Source organism: Bipolaris maydis (assembly GCF_028858645.1).
Source record: "Bipolaris maydis strain C4 unplaced genomic scaffold PSV08scaffold_7, whole genome shotgun sequence".
NCBI classification, from domain to species: Eukaryota; Fungi; Ascomycota; class Dothideomycetes; order Pleosporales; family Pleosporaceae; genus Bipolaris; species Bipolaris maydis.
This window is the reverse complement of record NW_027093863.1, coordinates 1,110,705-1,127,614: the sequence shown is the minus strand read 5'-3', so window position 1 is coordinate 1,127,614 and position 16,910 is coordinate 1,110,705. Positions and strand designations below refer to the sequence as shown.

General features: G+C 52.3%; 6 protein-coding genes across 6 annotated transcripts; 2 read left to right on the top strand and 4 right to left on the bottom strand.

Moving 5' to 3' along the window:
- The first annotated feature begins 300 nt into the window (after positions 1-300).
- On the top strand, positions 301-2,035 carry PSV08DRAFT_299432 (actin family). Its single transcript, XM_014227059.1, has 5 exons — positions 301-428; positions 491-513; positions 568-842; positions 892-978; positions 1,030-2,035. Exons 1-5 carry the CDS (start codon positions 394-396, stop codon positions 1,930-1,932), a joined length of 1,323 nt encoding a protein of 440 aa, XP_014082534.1. The 5' UTR covers positions 301-393; the 3' UTR covers positions 1,933-2,035.
- Positions 2,034-3,999, bottom strand: PSV08DRAFT_402012 (S-adenosyl-L-methionine-dependent methyltransferase). Its single transcript, XM_014227060.2, has one exon. It carries the CDS (start codon positions 3,941-3,943, stop codon positions 2,252-2,254), a length of 1,692 nt encoding a protein of 563 aa, XP_014082535.1. The 5' UTR covers positions 3,944-3,999; the 3' UTR covers positions 2,034-2,251.
- Positions 4,000-4,225: 226 nt separating this feature from the next.
- PSV08DRAFT_202945 (mitochondrial 37S ribosomal protein uS5m) lies at positions 4,226-5,741 on the top strand (the record flags this gene model as incomplete). Its single annotated transcript, XM_014227061.2, has 2 exons — positions 4,226-5,273; positions 5,356-5,741. The coding sequence occupies 2 exons, from the start codon at positions 4,226-4,228 to the stop codon at positions 5,574-5,576; spliced, it is 1,269 nt and encodes a 422-aa protein (XP_014082536.1). The 3' UTR covers positions 5,577-5,741.
- Positions 5,742-5,929: 188 nt separating this feature from the next.
- On the bottom strand, positions 5,930-6,300 carry PSV08DRAFT_351698 (DASH complex subunit Dad3-domain-containing protein; the record flags this gene model as incomplete). The annotated part of the gene is made up of 2 exons (XM_014227062.1): positions 5,930-6,127; positions 6,187-6,300. The coding sequence occupies 2 exons, from the start codon at positions 6,298-6,300 to the stop codon at positions 5,930-5,932; spliced, it is 312 nt and encodes a 103-aa protein (XP_014082537.1).
- Positions 6,301-6,753: 453 nt separating this feature from the next.
- PSV08DRAFT_42995 (kinase-like domain-containing protein) lies at positions 6,754-9,487 on the bottom strand. The gene is made up of 4 exons (XM_014227063.2): positions 8,355-9,487; positions 8,007-8,306; positions 7,571-7,955; positions 6,754-7,520 (listed from the first exon to the last, which is right to left on the bottom strand). The coding sequence occupies exons 1-4, from the start codon at positions 9,232-9,234 to the stop codon at positions 7,121-7,123; spliced, it is 1,965 nt and encodes a 654-aa protein (XP_014082538.1). The 5' UTR covers positions 9,235-9,487; the 3' UTR covers positions 6,754-7,120.
- A 990-nt stretch (positions 9,488-10,477) lies between these two features.
- Positions 10,478-16,859, bottom strand: PSV08DRAFT_409881 (DNA repair exonuclease; the record flags this gene model as incomplete). The annotated part of the gene is made up of 6 exons (XM_066093839.1): positions 10,478-13,308; positions 13,535-13,655; positions 14,343-14,347; positions 14,535-14,592; positions 14,645-16,776; positions 16,829-16,859. The coding sequence occupies 6 exons, from the start codon at positions 16,857-16,859 to the stop codon at positions 10,478-10,480; spliced, it is 5,178 nt and encodes a 1,725-aa protein (XP_065949126.1).
- Between the last annotated feature and the right edge of the window lie 51 nt (positions 16,860-16,910).

The following is a 16,910-nucleotide window of genomic DNA, read 5'->3' as shown; positions in this document are numbered from 1 at the left end:
GAGCTTTGTTAGCGAAAGGCTCTTTCCTTTGCGTCTGTTGAAGCTATATGCGTGGCATATGAATCATCATGTATGACGCGACAAAAGACAGGCACGGCAGTCTGAGAAGAAGGAGCGACAGACAGTGTTTACAAACAGAGAGCTGCAGCGAGCTGGGACGTGGCTCACCCACAAGTAATAGCGGCCCCCGCCATTGTCTCCCAATTCCCGCTGCCAAGAGCGGAGCGGGGCGGTGCCTGATTCGACGACAGCCCACATGCACCCGACGCCGACCTCCGCCATCACCTCTCTGACGAAGCCACCTCCACACCTACTTCTCGCTTTTCTCCTCCACCCGGGTTTCCTTCAGCTGCTTTTGCATATTTGTTTTTGTAGCAAGCAGCAGCAGTAAATATGGCGTCCCAAACCCCCGCCGTTGTCATGGACAAGTAAGCTCACAGCTGCCTGTTGGCATCCCCACTCCCAATTGAGTACTGACGTTGGCACACAGCGGTACGGGATACTCGAAGCTCGGTATGCTAGACATTGATTCCACACTCTCCAGCTCTTAGTAACGCCCAACCCCAGGTTTCGCCGGCAACGACTCCCCATCCTTCGTCTTTCCCACCGCGATAGCTACCAAGGGCCCAACTGGCGGTACCGGCGGATCTGGCTCTGGACGCCCAGCTGTCGCAAACAAACCCTCATTTCTGACTGGTGGTGCTGGGCCTGGTGGGCATCTTTCTGGGAAGCGAGGCACCGAAGACCTGGACTTCTTCATTGGTGATGAAGCTCTGGCCGCAGCAGGAGGCGCGGGCTATGGCATCAACTACCCAATTAGACACGGCCAGATAGACAACTGGGTATGACGATTCATTACGAAGGATGAGGCCAAAAACTGATGCTCGGCAGGATCTCATGGAGCGTTTCTGGTCCAATTCGATATTCAAGTACCTGCGAGTAGAGCCCGAAGACCATCACTTCCTGCTCACTGAACCAGTATGCCGTCCTTTGACAACTCAGGAAACACATATGCCAACTGATTTCTAGCCATTGAACCCCCCAGAGAACCGCGAAGCCACCGCCGAGATCATGTTCGAGTCCTTCAACGTCGCCGGTCTCTACATTGCCGTGCAAGCTGTGCTTGCATTGGCCGCGTCATGGACAAGCTCCAAGGTGCAGGACAGATCCCTCACGGGTACCGTCATCGACTCTGGTGCTGGTGTTACGCACGTTATCCCAGTTGCTGAAGGTTACGTCATTGGCTCCTCAATCAAGAGTGTCCCCATTGCCGGTCGAGACATTACCAACTTTGTTCAATCGCTCCTCCGAGAACGTGGCGAGCCTGACTCGTCCCTTCAGACCGCCGAGCGCATCAAAGAGGAATTTTGTTACGTCTGCCCCGATATCGTAAAGGAGTTTGCACGCTTCGACCGCGAATCAGACGACCGCTTCAAGAAGTATACGGTCAACTATCCCAATGGCAGGACCGCCTCCGTAGATGTCGGTTACGAGCGTTTTCTCGCACCTGAAATCTTCTTCAACCCCGAGATTTACTCCTCCGATTTCTTGACCCCGCTACCCACCATTGTCGATACCGTCATTCAGTCCTCACCCATCGATGTACGTAGGGGACTGTACAAGAACATTGTTCTATCTGGTGGTTCAACACTCTACAAAGACTTCGGTCGCCGCTTGCAGCGTGACATTAGACACATGGTTGATGCCAGGATCAAGGCCTCGGAAGCACGGAGTGGAGGTGCAAAGAGTGGTGGTTTGGATGTGCAGGTCATTACTCACAAGAGACAAAGACACGGTCCTTGGTTCGGAGGCAGTTTGCTCGGACAGACGCCCGAATTCAAGAGCTATTGCCACACCAAGGCGGAGTACGATGAAATCGGCCCCAGCATTGTCAGACGGTTCGCCCTGCTTGGTGGACCAGGAAGCACGTAACCGGCCAAACATGAGAATACCAGGCAAGCGTATATGTGAGAAGAATTTACTAAGCGAGCATAAAAGAAGTGCAAAGCTGTCGAGAATACCAGGATTGACATCACAATATGAATTTCATGTGATTGTGCAAATGTGATATGTCTGCCAAAATGCGAGTAGCGTTTTCCAGAAAATTTGACCAAGCATATGAGGCAGTGAAGGCCTTTACGTTTGTATGCTGATATATGCGCCGGATAGAAAAAGATTGTCTGACCGTATGTCTCACCCCAAAAAACGCCAGAGATTTGCAGACCAACTACTCCATCGTCACCTCACCACTCTATGCCCCGTTAGTTTCTCCAACTGACCCAATTTTCTTCCTACTCAACACAGCAACACCCTCTACATGCCCCGTCTGAGGGAAGAAGTCGAAGCCCCTCAGGCTTTCAATCTCATAGCATCCCTTTCCCTCTCCAAACCCGCCATCCACGCCCCTCATGCCACCAACCAAAACACCAACATCCCTAGCCTGCGTATGGACATTGCAACTCACGTAGACGATTCTCGCAGGGCCATATTCCACTAACTGCCGCAGAAAAGATTCATCACAACCTTTTCGCGGCGGATCAAGCATAACGACTGTTTCGTCGGCAGGAGACGTGATCGATTCAAAGAGGCGTGCAGCATTCGCAGCGATGAAGCGTGCGGAGTTTTCTGGCAGATTGTTCAGACGCGCATTCTTGCTTGCACACTGGATGCTCTCCAAGGAAATGTCGATGCCCAGCGAGGTTTTGAATAAACTTGAGAGCGTGATTGTGAAAAGGCCTGAGCCAGAGTATGCGTCGATGAGATGGCTGATTTTGTGGTCGGGGGAAGAAGGTAAGATGTGCTCGCGGATGTACTGGGTGAAGACGGGGAGGATGCTGTTGTTGTTTTGGAAAAAGGAGCCTGCTGGGTTGACGAATTGGAAGTCGTCAACGTATTCGGTGGATTTCGCGTTGGGGTCTGTTATGCATATCTTGCTATGGATGTGGTCGCCTCGGTCTTCGATGACTGCGAGTGGGTCTGCTTGCATCGTAGGGTCGTATTCGGATTTGGGTATCCGGGTAGTGCTTTCGCGGAGGAGGATGGTGGCGCCTCTGTGATACTTCTCGAGGGTATCGGCGACGCGTTTGCGTTCGCGCTTGTTGCCTGCGCGCACAGCATCCGTACCGATTGGGCAGTCTTCTATGTCGATGGTGATCCTGGTTCCTTTCTTCATGAAGCCAATCGGTGGTACTTCTTTGAATCTACGTCTGATGCCATGTCGCCCGTCGCTTCGACGAGCATCCGGTGGACCATCAAAGTGCGGCGTAAGCTTTGTCCTGTATCCGTATTGTAGGGGTGAGCCAATTGTGTCGCCAATAGTCGGGATGAGCTCAGGTGATAAGTTAGAAAAGTTTTGGAAAGCTTTTTGAACGATTGACTTTTTGTGTTCCAGTTGGAAATCGTAGGGCAGCATCTGAAATTGACAACCCGAGCAACTGGAAAAGTAGGGGCACTTTATCAGCGACGAGTCGCGGTGAATTGAGGGCGTGACAACATTGACAAAATCGGCCATGGTGTATTTTTCCTTCTCGGCATGCCTGTGTGGACGTGCGGTGACAACATCTCCTGGCGCACTGAAAGGTACAACAATGACTTGATCTGAATCCGAACCTTGCTGAAATCCAAGACCCTCTCCGGTAGATGATAATTCCTTGATCTCGACAGTAATTTCTTTGAACTTTTCGGGTAGTTGCGTTGTTGCCTCTTTCCCTTCTCTTTCTAACTTCAATTTTTTGATGAGCGCAGTGACATCCTCCAATAAGACCTCCTCGTTGGTACCGTTCGTCTTTAGTATCTTGCTTTGCTCGGCATGGCCGTTCTTCATTCGTTTGTTCTTGAATCTGTAATTTCCTCGTGAACCTTCCTCGCTACGCAAAGGCGTCTCGGCGTGTCTTTTTGCGCCATTACTCTCGATGGGAGCAACATTATCTGCGGAAGAGGCCATACTGCGCTTGGCAATATGGGAATACCGGCGACTGCTCAGCAGAGTCGGAAGTGGTCGACCGAGAATTCGGGAGTACATGGATCAAGTCTCACGGTCGAGAAAAGTTATGTTAGTCAGTCAGTTGGGAAGAGAGGTGATTGGCTACAGCATTTCCTGCCCATGCCGCTTAGTCACCGTGAACTTTCCGAACTTCACTTTCAAGCACCACCAAGCGCGCAGACTACCCGCTATTATAGCCTCTCTACGCTCAATTGGCCCTCGCGACGAGGTTCAAGGGGAAAAATGAGCGTCTGCCGCCCCGCAAGATGTCTCTTTACCAAGGCCGCCTCAACGACCCTTCCTAAACCACCACCACAACGCACTTTCCATGCCTCCACATCTCGGCAAGCCCGCAAGAAGCGACCGCATTACCCGTCGATAAAGGCAGACGAACTCAAGCTTCTCAACCAGGCCGCCGAGGCCGAGTACCCAAAATACGACACCTCGGAAACAGCGCTCCTCGAGAAAAAATATACACCCTCGCAAATCGCCGCCATCAAAGCCGCAGAAACTACAATCGATGCCCGAGATGTCCTTACGCAGGGTCAGCGAAGAACCGATTTTTGGCGGCTCAACTACGAAGACGATCTTGCGGAAGTCGATCCAGTGACCGACCGGCCTGAGAAGCTGACAGGAGACGACATTGAGGGGCCAAAGACATTTCGGATTGCCAACGAGGTGGAACGAGATGAGAATATTTCCCGTATTGCATCGGAGAACCTGGCAAAAATGTACCCCGACGGCATACCAGAGGACGACCCGGGCCTACAAAACGCCATGGATGCGGCCATTACGCAGGCTGCCCTCGATCCGCGCGCAACATATACATCGAAAAACCCTGCCGCACTCCAGGCGCTCGGCGACGAACGTCACTCTGTGATTGCGCCCGATCTACCGAGGGTAGAAAACCGCATGGCACGCCAAACCCGCCGACTCTCAACCGAAGAGGAGGAAGATCCTCGACAGAAGCGCCTTTTGCAATACCTGGGTTGGGATAAGCAAAAATTGCGCAGCATCAGAGTCAAGACACTGGTTGTTCACGGTGTTACGAACCAGACGCGCATGGGCAAGATTAGGAGTTTATACTACCTCACCATTGCGGGGAACCAAGACGGTCTACTAGGTGTGGGAGAGGGCAAGTCCGTCGAACCCGAAGAAGGCAGGAAACAAAGTGTCATGAGTGCGATTAGGAACATGAGGCCCGTCCCACGATACGAGAACAGGACGACTTTTGGAGACTTGGAGAAGAAGGTTGGCGCGACAAAGGTGCAGCTTTTTTCAAGACCACCAGGTAAGTTTTTCATTCAGTCGTCAAGTATTTGCCAAAGTTTTCCATATTTCCAAGCAGTTTTGCTAACAGGTTAATAAATTAGGCTTCGGTCTCCGCGTCCAACATCTCATCTTCGAGCTCGCCCGCGCAGCCGGCCTCCAAGACCTCTCTGCCAAAACTCCCCGCTCAAGAAACAAAATGAACGTCATCAAGGCTACCTGGGAAGCCCTCACCAGCCAGAAGCTGCCCGACGAAATTGCCAGAGCACGCGGCAAGAAGCTGGTCGATGTACGCAAGGTGTACTATGGAGGCTCCATACACTAGACGAACACACCATGTATGAATGTTCCAATGTAAAAGAGGGGTCAAGACATGGGAGTGACAAATGTATCATAACTTGTATGCATTGGGGGGAGGAAGGGCTGGGAGGTACAATACAGCATACGCATATAAGCGTTTTTTTTGTAGCAGAAGAAACCTCTTGTACATCATACCCTTTCCATCTTTTCCCGTAATCCTCCCTCCCTCGCTCCCTTCTCATATCACCATATCCTTGCAGTGCCTCTTACTAATCCATTTCACCTGTGGGTATCATAATTCTCCTTCAATTCCTCCCATCCCTTTCCTTGTCCACTTCCCCCCCCCCGCTTGACATACCATCTGGCCCTCCCTCCTGCTTACATATCATCCTCCCCTCCTTCCTCCCCAAGCCCCCCCTCCCCGCCATCCGTCTCAATCTGCTGGTTCAAAACGATACTATACACACTCGCCTTCAACAGCGTGAATACCAAGGATGTCTTGCGTTCGAGGCCGCGGAGGCCGTCGAGGATTATGGCGCTGGGGTTGTTGGAGAGCGTGAGGAGCAGGGAGGACATCTGTTTGTCTGGGTATCAGTCATTGCCCGTTGTGGGGTGGGGGAAGGAAGTAGGCATACGGTATTCAAGTTCTCGAGTAATCGAGCGTATTCATCCAATACTTCTTGTTCGAGCGGTGTGAGGGTTTCTTCGTCGTCGGCGAAGTTTGCGTCTTGGGGGTCGATTGATGCCATTGTTCTCTTTTTTTTTCGTCTAGCGGAAAGGGGTGTGTTCGGGGGGTTTTTTTTTATTTCGTTTCTTCGGCAGTGCCCGTGGGAGGGTTACTTTTGTTTGTGATATGCAAGGGGATTGCGCGTGTGTCCTGGTGGTGGGGTCGGGCGTGGGTTGCGATGGTTGGATTGCTAAGGAGAGAGGGCAGCTGCGCTTTGAGATAATTGTGTATATATGAAGGTCTTTTCTTTTTCTTTTTACCTGGAGGGTTCGTTTTCTTCCTGGTAGAGTGTGAAGGGTTCGGTGCAAACTACCCTGGTTGAATCCGAATCCTCGTCGCGTTGGGAGAGTCTGCGAATCGATTGTCGCGTCTTCCCCGCAAACTCCGAAGTGGTCCATGCACATGCACCTTTCATTGTATGGAGAAAGTACTATTCATCTGAACGGGTCACAACTCAATTCACATTCAAATCATGCAGAAAAATACGTCTTGTGATTAATTCCTCTCTTCCAAAAATCACAAACCCAGTCAATATCATCCTGCAGCCCGTTGTCCAAGCTGCCTACTGTTGTACTTAATGTCCCTCGACATACATGCCCCCAAAACACAAACAAACAACGCCGAAAGATTTTGGAGGCGGAAAAATGCTGGCTTGAAAAGTTGAAAAGAAAGATGCTCAAATGACAGAAAAGAACTTAGTACCCTTGAAACGCCAATGACACGAAAGAAACTCATTTTTCTATCATACGTCGAAAGCAAAACGAGCAGAGTCGACAAGAGTATCAGATACAAATGGCCTCCCTAAGAAGACCCCGTCTGGAGTGTGCAAATCACCGCTCGTCCTATCGATGCGAGTTGGTTTGCGAGTAATCAGAGTGTTCGCTGTAGTCGTGATGGTGGTCATGGTGGTCATCTCCATCATGATGGAGGGTGACACTGTTGAACTCCTCAAATGGATCTGCTACTTCGCCCATGGGTGTAGCAAGGCCAGAGTCTAGCGGCACACCCTTGGATTTCGCAGCACCAATGTCCACACTCTGGGACTCCTTGACGTTTCGGAAATTAGGCGTTTCTATGCCTTGGCCCTGGTGGGGAATAATAGGAGGTTTCATGTGACGCAGTAGCGCCCATTGCGTGGTCTTGAAGAATGGCGCACTCTTGATATCCGAGGCACCAGCACGTGAACCGAGACGGCGAGTCTCATCCTTGATGAGCAGCTTGCGAATGATGGCTTTGCAAAGACTAGCGAATATTAGCAAAGAACACAGAATACGGTCTGCAAACAAACTTACTTTGACACTTGCGGTGCACCAGAACCCTCTGGGAACGGTACCTCGTCTCGGAGAATGTTGGCAAAAGTTGCGTTACGGTTCTTGCCCTTGAAGGGTGTGGTTCCGTATAACATTTCGTAAATCAGAATTCCAAGGGTCCACCAATCGACCGCACTCGTATGTCCACAGCCCTTGATAACTTCTGGTGCAATGTATTCCTCGGTACCAACGAATGAATTGGTTCGGAAGTTGTTGATGCAAGATTTGGTGTCAATCGTTGGCAGATTGTTTGACGAAGTACCGCTTCGGCCGCTGAGAATCATGGTTGGGCGGCCGCCAGTGTCCGATTGTTTCGACAAGTCAAAATCTGACAACATGATATGGCCGGACTGATGGAGGAGGATATCTAGGGGAAATTAGTACCGTCTTCTTTGAAGGGAGGCAAAATAGATCCTACTTTCTGGCTTCAAGTCTCGGTAGATGAAGCCCATCAAGTGCAGGTACTCCAATGCAGCCGTAACCTCAGCAGCATAGAACCGCGCAGCGTCCTCATCAACGCACTTGTTTGGTCGTGTCTGCAGAGCGCGGAAGAACTCACCGCCACTGCAGTATTCCATGCAGAGGTAGAGGTGGTCTTCGGATTGGAAAGAGTGGTACAGAGTAACGATAAATGGGTGGTTGCTAGTCGCCAGAATTTCCTGCTCGGCCAACGCACGCTTGATCTTGTTTCGCTTGATCATCTCCTTCTTGCTCAGGACTAGAGATTGTTAGTATGGATTCCAGAAATGACAAAGGTGTACCATACCCTTCATAGCGTAGAGCCTGCTAGACTTCTTCTCCCGCACTAAGTACACCTTTCCAACATCACCTTTGCCAATCAGCTTGATCTTGTCGAAGCTGCCCGGGCCAACCTCAACGTTCCGAACCTTGATGGAATTTGAGCTGTAGGTCCTCCTGAAAGCCACAGAATTGCGAATCTGGCCCGGAGACGGTATAGGCTTGCTGGCGTCGCTGGGTAGAAGGTGGGTCGAGTCTTGCGAGTGCGTTTCAACCATACTCAGGGTAGATGAGTTCGGGTGGTGCAGAACGGGCTGCTTGCCGAGTTCAGCGGTCTGCGGTCTTTCATTAGACTTGCCAGATGAGAACAAGCCCTGAGCGTTGGGAGCAGATGCTACCCTCCGTAGTTTCCTTGCCAATTCCTCCTTTCCAGCCGTCGTGGCATGATCATCCTCGGGGCCGTCACCACCATTCACTTGTGTCTTGGGTATGTTTTGTGAATCTGTGGGAGATGGGGGCACGCTGCCATCGTTGTGATGGCGCAGGGCAGGGGGTCCTTGGTGGGCGAAATACGGATTGGCGTGGGCGGTAGGCGAGAGGCTGTCGTCGAGGGGATTGCCTTCACTGGCGACGGTCTGAGAGCGGTTGCGAGTGATGTGCGGGATGAATCGTGATTGGCGGAAGCCCGACTTCTCGTTCTTGGAGTTTGGGGCACCGCCCGTGGCGTCGTCGGAGAGCTTCTGGGCGTCATTGCTGCTATTGATGCGGAAGAAGTTCTTGATGCGCTGCGAGACCTGGCCGTCCTTTCCATTGACCGACTTGTTGGTGGACAGGGCCTTGCCCGAAAAGGTGCGTTTCTCGGTCATGGTGGAGTGGCTTGATGGAGAAGAGTTGAAGAGCTGCGTCATAGCCGTAGGAGAAGAGGAGAGATGGAAAACGCGCAGCGGGCGGCTGCTACGTCTAGCGGATGGCAGCTGGTGAGACGCAGAGGGGGACTCAGGGAGTAGTGTTCGGTTGCGCGTTTAACGGTCAGTGGGCCATGGCACGGCGGGAAAGGTGCAGGTGCCGGGGTCGCGGTGCGTGTGGCTGGAGCGTCGAAGGGGAGTTGGCAGCGGGGCGCAAGGGGCTGGCCCGGCAGGCAAGCAGCGAAGACAATTGACGACGTCGCGGGAGCAGCGGGCGAGGAGGAGAAGGGAGAGGTGGAGGTGGAGGTAGAGGTAGAGGTAGAGGTAGAGGTGGAAGCGGAGGGCAGGGCAGGGTACAGCAGGACAGGACAGGGCACAGCAGGGCAGGCAGGGCTACTTAGAGTATGGGCGGGTTGGCAAGCCAGAGCCGTGCCGGATAGACGCAGAGGCGAGGGCGGCGAATCATGGGCGGTCGTGCGAGGGCCAGTGGGGACTGTCGACTACTACCGCGCGGCCAGTGTATTTCCAAGCATTCCCCCAAATCGTCCGTTCAAGCGTGCAGCACCGCCATTTATCAGCAATGCTATCCGTGCAATTCCCTCGCGCACGTCATCGCATCCCCCCTGCCCTGGCCATCGCCCAAGCAAGACGTCTGACGTTGCCTCGCACATCCATGAACGCATCCGACCACTGTTTCTCTACCGCGTCCAGCGCCAATCCGTTCCAGACCCTCCCCTTTGGGCCTAGTCCATCGTCCGGCCCCGGCCCTCGACCGTATAGTATTACATCGGCGGTGCATGGCATATTAGTCCCATCTCCCTCCCTTGCGCCTCCCTTCACTTGAACACAGCCCCTTCCCCGTCATCCACCCATGGCCGTAATCAAGTCATTACATTACATTGTTCCGTTTGCCTGTGCGGCTGACTATACTGCCTACTTAACCATACAATCTCTGCCCTCCTATACAACCTAACTGCTCAACCTCGGAGCCACAAGAAGACGCGCCATTACTCTCCTTCCCACATGCCGTCTGCCATACACATACAGTCCTCCTTGTTGAATACCTTAGGAAAAAAAAGAAAAACTGCCAAGTAGCACTGCAATGCAAACCACACTACCTGGTTGTTGAATAGACATTATCCACCCCTGTAATCATCCCCCACTGACCAAGTCTTGCCAGACTCAGGCAACATGGCATCCAGCCTATCCAGTCACATTCGACAAAGAGCCCAAATTTGATGACCCTTCAAGTGCGCGACTCCCTACGGTACGCCTCAATCTCCTCCATCTCGGTTCTCTTGAGTTGCTGGAAGCGCTGGCGCCACTTCTCCGCACGCTTCGTCCTCTCCTCAGGCGACATGGTGCGAACGTCGTCTTTCTTGCCACGTCGGAACTTGTTCGTCACCTGCTCCAGCTTCGCCTTTGCCGGTGAATGCTCTCCGGCCTTCTTGGGCGATCTGGGAGTGTTGGTACGCGACCATGTCACAGTCTCGCGCTCCGTGTCAGTCGTCTTGGTTGGCGAAGATGCTGCCTTCTGCTTGCCTTTGCCGCTCGACGACTTGAAACAGGATGCATCGCTCTCCTCGTACTCCGTAGTGTTGGCTGTCTCGCCAGGTCGCTTCTCCCCCGCCCTGGACGTGCCACAGTCGTCAATTTGCGTATCGTTGATCATCTCCGCAAGCTCATCCATAGCCCCATCCAGTCCTGTTAACCCAACGTCAGTAAAAGCCTTACCAGAAGGCGCGCCATACCTACCAAGCTCTTGAGAGCCCTGTTCCTTGGCCGTACTGTGATAGCGTTGCATGGTCAATGGTGTGTCCAAGTTGCGATTCTGCACCTGGATACCCAAGAACTGCTGTGGCATTTCACCGTTCGACTGTGCAATACCTTTGTCCCGAATCTCCTTGTTCGCATCATTCTGAGTGTTTGGGGTCATGGCTTGCACATGTCCAGATGCCATCTTCAGTGGGAAAAGACTAGGGGGCTCGAGGTAACGCGCGCCTGAGACGATACGCTGCTGTGAAGCCTTCATCACTTCATTACCCATATTGTACGGGGCAAGTCCCTCCTGGACGTCTCCTTGGGAGCCAGGTCTGAAATCACGACGAGCACCGTCAATCAGACCGGGCTTTGACAACCGAATATTCTCTTGGCTACCACCAAAACTGTCGATGCCACGAGGAGAGTCGTGAGGTAAGGACCCAGCAACCAGTCCTCGGAGTGAAGGGGTACTGGAGTTGGCACTGCGCTGGTACTCGGCTTGACGCTTCTTGGTTTCGTCCGTGAGGAAATGCAGGAGACCCTGAATATAGCCTTGTAGCACATCCGGACTGTCCGGAATACCAAAGTGATCGTAGCCAGCCTGGTAGCCTTCTTGATATGTGCTTAGAACGTGCATGACGGGCCTGTCAGAGAGCTTCCAACTCTGGCCGGTGCTGCTGTTCTGGGCTGAGTTCATTCGCGAGACTGCGTTACTGCTCCGAGCAGTCCTGACTATGTTTGCGTCCATGCCTTGTATACGCTCGATTGGTGCCGACAAGGACTGGTTCGCAGTGCTCTGTCGCAGGGAGGGCAGTGAAGGCTGCTTGCCGAATGCTTCTGGCCACGAGGTAAGCTTGGGCGCGGGCTCATGCTTGCCAGTGCGACCTGAGTGCCCTTCGTTCCATGGGCTAGCAGGCCAATGTTCCTCTGGTGTCAATGGAGCAGTATGGATCTCAGTCGACTGGTTGGTGTCCTTGCTTGGCGGCGCTACCCGCGTAGAAGAGTGCTCGTGTGTATTGATGGGAAAAAAATCCATGGTATCAACGCTGGATACACTATGCTTTCGGGTCGGTGCTCTGCCATCGTGCTTGCTGGGCTCTGAAGCCTCCTGGACATGCCAAGGCGATGACTTCTCTGGTGAAGGCGTAGGCGGTACAGTTCCTTGCATGCCACCGGATTTGGCAGCTGGCTCATAGGTGGGGCTCTTCGGGTTAAGAGCTGAAGGCTTCTTGCCCTCCTCCGGAGGCGGAGGCTTGATCTCAATGGCACATGAGCGGCGGTTAGCTGATCCTGGAGGAGAGTGCGGTGCATGTGGATTGGCTGTGTTTGTTACAAACGCTGCTGGCTCCACTGTGGGGAAGCCGGGGAAGCCTCCATAGGGTTGCGGCTGCGATTGCGGCTGATACATTGTCATGGGCGCATACTGATTGCCAGTGGCGAAGGGATACATTGCAGGAGCAAATGGCTGTTGGTTCTGGACTCCAAACGAGGGGACGGGTGCTGTGGACGTGCCCACTGCGTTGGAGAATGAAACGGGCTGCGCTGTGACGGCACCCGATTCCAGTGCCGATATCTGCTTCCTGAGGGCATCAAGTTCGACAATTAGGCAGCGCTTCTTCTCAATCATACCCGCTCGCCATGCATTACTCTGGTGGCTCGACTGTAGCACTTCAGTCTGCTCGACAGTTCGGAGCTCTTGCTTCTTCAAGGTCTGTTGTGCCTTCAGCGTAGCAAGGTCCATGCTGGCAAACGGAGTCTGGGTACTAGAACGTGGCGGTTCAAAAGAAGCGCCTGGCATGGTACCATGTACAGCTGATGTAGATGGGTCAGGACCTCGCTTGATTGCTGGATCCATAGCGGCAGAGCCACTAGGAGGCAGTGTAGAGCTGGTCGTGCTGACTGCCGGGAGCGCAAACATGCGATCGCCGACAAATATGACAGGCTGACCACCAATCACCTCAATCCGTGCAGTCTTAGTGCCGTTCGACGGGGCTTGCATTGGCATGACGTTGCCTGGAGCGACTCGCAACGGTTGTTGCGGCCGGTACGCGGTGTCGCCGTATCGAGCTGTGCCAAGTGGTGGAAGGTCGCTAGGAACAATTCTGCCCCCTGCAGTCACTCGCAGACCGGGTGGACTGCCGTGCTCCTTGAGAAGTTTCTCGGCTTTTCCTCGCTTCAACGATGGTGTAGGCGATGGCCTCTTCTGAGATCCGAGCGGAGCGGGAGTTGTCGTAGTAGGGGGAACCTGTAGGCTTCTATTCGACAATCTGCTGTTTAGGTTTGCTGCTGCAGATGCCGATGGACGTAGAACGTGTTCTAAAGAGAAGTGTGTCAGTGTTTGTCTATATGTACAGCAAGTACAGAGATCAAGACAACGGCCGACTGTGGAAGTAGGTATGCGGCGGCGAGGTGGTGATGGTACATGTGTTCACGAACTTTAAGGGATATTGAATTTTGTAGTAGACGTGAAATCTTTGTGTGGGGAGGGTGAACAGTGAGAGGTGAAAGGTGAAAGGTGAAGAAGAGCATGGCCAGTACCGACCTCTGATTACATCCTCATCAGGAAATTTTTCGATCGACACGGCCGATTCCGAAACCGAATCACGCAGCGCAAGCAATTCATCCACTTTGTATGCGAGAGACATTATGGGTAATCCGTTACCCTAGATGGGTATCGCCGGCGAGGTGCCGCTGACCTGAGTGTGCCGTCGATATCGTTTGACCAGTGGAGACGATGAGCCAGACACGTGAAGGAGGTTGAGATGGTGTGATGCAAATATCCTTCCGTTGTCAGTATTGTATTCCAGGGTTGTGTGCTTGAATATGCTCCTGGACAGGTGTGCCATTGTAATAGCAGGTGGATTGACATACCTCAAAGCTGATCGATGTGGAGGCAAGGTGAACGAGCGAAGCAACGGCTAACCAAAAAGCCGGGATGCAGCAATGCGAAAGAAAACGGGACGGAACAAGAAGATGGAACCAAAAAGAACGTTTGTGTGTGTTGTGGTGAAGAAGAAAGTAAGCGATTGAGGAAGTTGTTATAGCTTGCATGCAATCGCGATTACCCATAGACAGGTCCATCAGTGTCTGCAGATGAGGAAAGAGACGAGAGACGGATCCGCCTAGGGAGCTTCGCAAGGGAGGGCTTGGTTTGTGAAGCAGTAGAGATGGCATGAGTGCAGCCGCCTTTTGCAATTGATGAGGAAAGGACGGTTGGCATGCAATGCACGTGAGAGAGAGCGCGGAAGTTGCGACTAAGACGCACAACATGCAGTGAGTGAGGGAACAGAGTGCACGTAGTCACTTTAATTCCGCAGCGCCCTATGGCTCTTTCGCATGGTTAAGCCCACTGAATCTGCCAGCTAGATGCAGTCTGCTTATCTTGAACACCTGAACGCCTTCGCTATGACATACGCTTCACACAACATACCACTTTTGTGCAACCATTTCCGAAAAGTGACGCGTCATTATTCGATTCCTTCATCTCTTTTACCATGCTACCTGGATTCCGAGCGCACCAGTCTATCTTCTGCGAGTAGCACGAGTGCTTGCAGGAGGCGCCGACTCAAAAGCGTCATCAGACTCAATCTCATCATCGCTCTGTAGCTCATTAGCATATTTGTATCATATCAGTTAGCCCAAGAATGCTTACAGCTTCTTGCACAGGCTGCTTTCCGCGCGATGCAGTGGGTCGTGTTGTCTGAGTGCGCTGTGTTGGTGTTTGGGAAAAGTTCAACTTGGTCTGCGTGGCCGGCGCCTTGGCTCGTGTAGCAGGTGTCTTCTTAACTGGCGACTTTGCTCGTGCTGGGGTTTTGGTAGCCTTCGCAGCGGGCTTTTTCGCAGGATCTTTCTTTTGTGACGCTACAAATAGGTCTTCTGCGCTGTCTTCTTCGTCATCGTCGTCGTCGAGCATGATAACATCATTGTCGTCCTCTTCTTCGTCCTCCTCTTCCTCGACTACTTTCTTCTTACCTCGACCACCTTTGGCAGCAGGTGCTGCTTTCTTTGCAGTTGTGGCTGCCTGACGAGTTGTACCGGTTGCTTTTGCGCGACCACGCGGGGCGGCCTTCTTCGTCGGCATAGAGGCAAGGCCCTCTTCATCTTCCTTCTCTTCCCCGTTATCAGAGCGTATAAGAGCACCTGGTTGATCTATCCAATGGCCTTCGAAATCACTGTCCCAACCATCTGGCTTTGGTTTAATTTTGGACTTACGGACCCTCTTCAGCTGTCCCGAGGCAAACAAATCCTCTAGTTGTTCGCGGTACTCGGTCATTTCCTTGACGATTTCTTCTTCCTCGACTTCGTTAGCATCCATCAAATGCTTCAACTGAGTTGTGAGACTTTCTTTGACAAAAGTCTCCATAGCGTGTTTGTCGTCTTTATCGACGAATTGTGATACAGCATCTCCGAATGAGTTTTGTGGCAGAATTGTCAATGTTTGCGCTGTGAGGAATTCCTTGACTAGCTTGTCGACCTTTATCGAGTCGATTGATAGTTCAGCCAGTACCTGTTCGTCTGGTTCGTCGATGTTGTTCTTCTTCAAGGTTATGGTTGTTGGTTTCTTCTTCCGATGAAATTGGACTACATCATTGACATTCGCTACCTTTTTCATAAAGCGATTTGAGATTCGCTGTGGATTCTCGCAATGGAATTCTCCAGGTGATGGTGCGGTATATTCAACGCGCAGTCGAACAAGCGGCAGCGGAACTTCGAGATCGTCGCCTTCTTCACGATCTGTCTGAAGTTCGAGCCAGTCTCGTTTCGCTTCCTCAATGAGGCCTTCGATGACTTGATTTAGATATTGTGTGATCTTTGCACGGTTGTCGCTGACACGCCAGAGTTCCTTCTGCTTGATTTCCCTTTCTTCTGCTAGAACAATCTCTTTCATGATGAAAGGCCGCACAGTTTTTAGACGGATGTTCTCAGTGGTAAATGCCTTGCCCATGACGCTCAGGATGCATACATGCTTGGGCACGGCTTCGCCCGGCATCAGAGATGTCGCAACTGACGAGCCTGGTTGCATGACATGAAAGCCCATTTCAGGATTGTACCGCGGATCTATCAAGCACTCATGCTCATGACCCCATACAACAAGATCCATGAATTCGGGAAGGAAGTTTTCGGGCAGATAGCTGGTTGGCGTATGCGCATGGTGGTTCTGATGAACGCTCATGAGATTAAACCATTCGTCTTTTTGCGTACCGGGCTGGAAGAACTTGACGTTGCCCTCTCGCCAAGTATGGAACAAGCGCTCATCTCGCACGTTGCTTAGACCGTACAAGGCAAGCTTGGTACGGCCTTTCTGGAGCAGTACTGGCTTGACGGCTATGTTATCCACTTCCGGCGTACGCCCAAAATAGTTCACAAATCCAGATGCTTGCAGTAGATCAAGTGGAGAGTAGGAACCCTCACCTGAAGGGTCATCGTGATTGCCATGAATGGCAAAAACTGGTATCGCAATATTGATGTCTTCGTCTTCATAGTTGACATGGTCGAACATGCCGCCGAAGTTCTCGCTCGCATCGCTCAGCATCTCCAGCTCGCATGGCTTTTCTCCAAGGCAGTTCATGCGCAGCGAACGCATTACCTGAAACATGGATTTCCGCGACGGTTTGTTCTCATGGAATAGGTCTCCAGCGTGTAGTACCATGTCCACATCGTGCTCCTTGGCCAGGCACATGACCTCGTGGAAAGTCCTCCAACTATCATCTTTTCGCACCGCATCGCGCTCGTTGTACCCAACATGACTATCTGTAGCGACGAGTATACGAATGGTGTCTGCACCTACAGACCGTGTTAGCACAGACATATTGCCGAGCCTGTTGCTGTAGCCTACCTCGCTGGACACCGCGTGCTCGTGGTGGCATTTTGTATAAGCGGCGTGGCTGGAAAGATGGATTCTTGGAACTTTCACTGAC

Coding starts and splice junctions, on each gene's coding strand:
- PSV08DRAFT_299432 (XM_014227059.1), top strand. CDS start 394: ATGGCGTCCCAAACCCCCGCCGTTGTCATGGACAA. Junction 843..891: donor ACGGCCAGATAGACAACTGG/GTATGACGATTC, acceptor GATGCTCGGCAG/GATCTCATGGAGCGTTTCTG. Junction 979..1,029: donor ACTTCCTGCTCACTGAACCA/GTATGCCGTCCT, acceptor ACTGATTTCTAG/CCATTGAACCCCCCAGAGAA.
- PSV08DRAFT_402012 (XM_014227060.2), bottom strand. CDS start 3,943: ATGGCCTCTTCCGCAGATAATGTTGCTCCCATCGAGAGTAATGGCGCA.
- PSV08DRAFT_42995 (XM_014227063.2), bottom strand. CDS start 9,234: ATGACGCAGCTCTTCAACTCTTCTCCATCAAGCCACTCCACCATGACC. Junction 8,307..8,354: donor CAGGCTCTACGCTATGAAGG/GTATGGTACACC, acceptor AACAATCTCTAG/TCCTGAGCAAGAAGGAGATG. Junction 7,521..7,570: donor GGTGCACCGCAAGTGTCAAA/GTAAGTTTGTTT, acceptor AATATTCGCTAG/TCTTTGCAAAGCCATCATTC.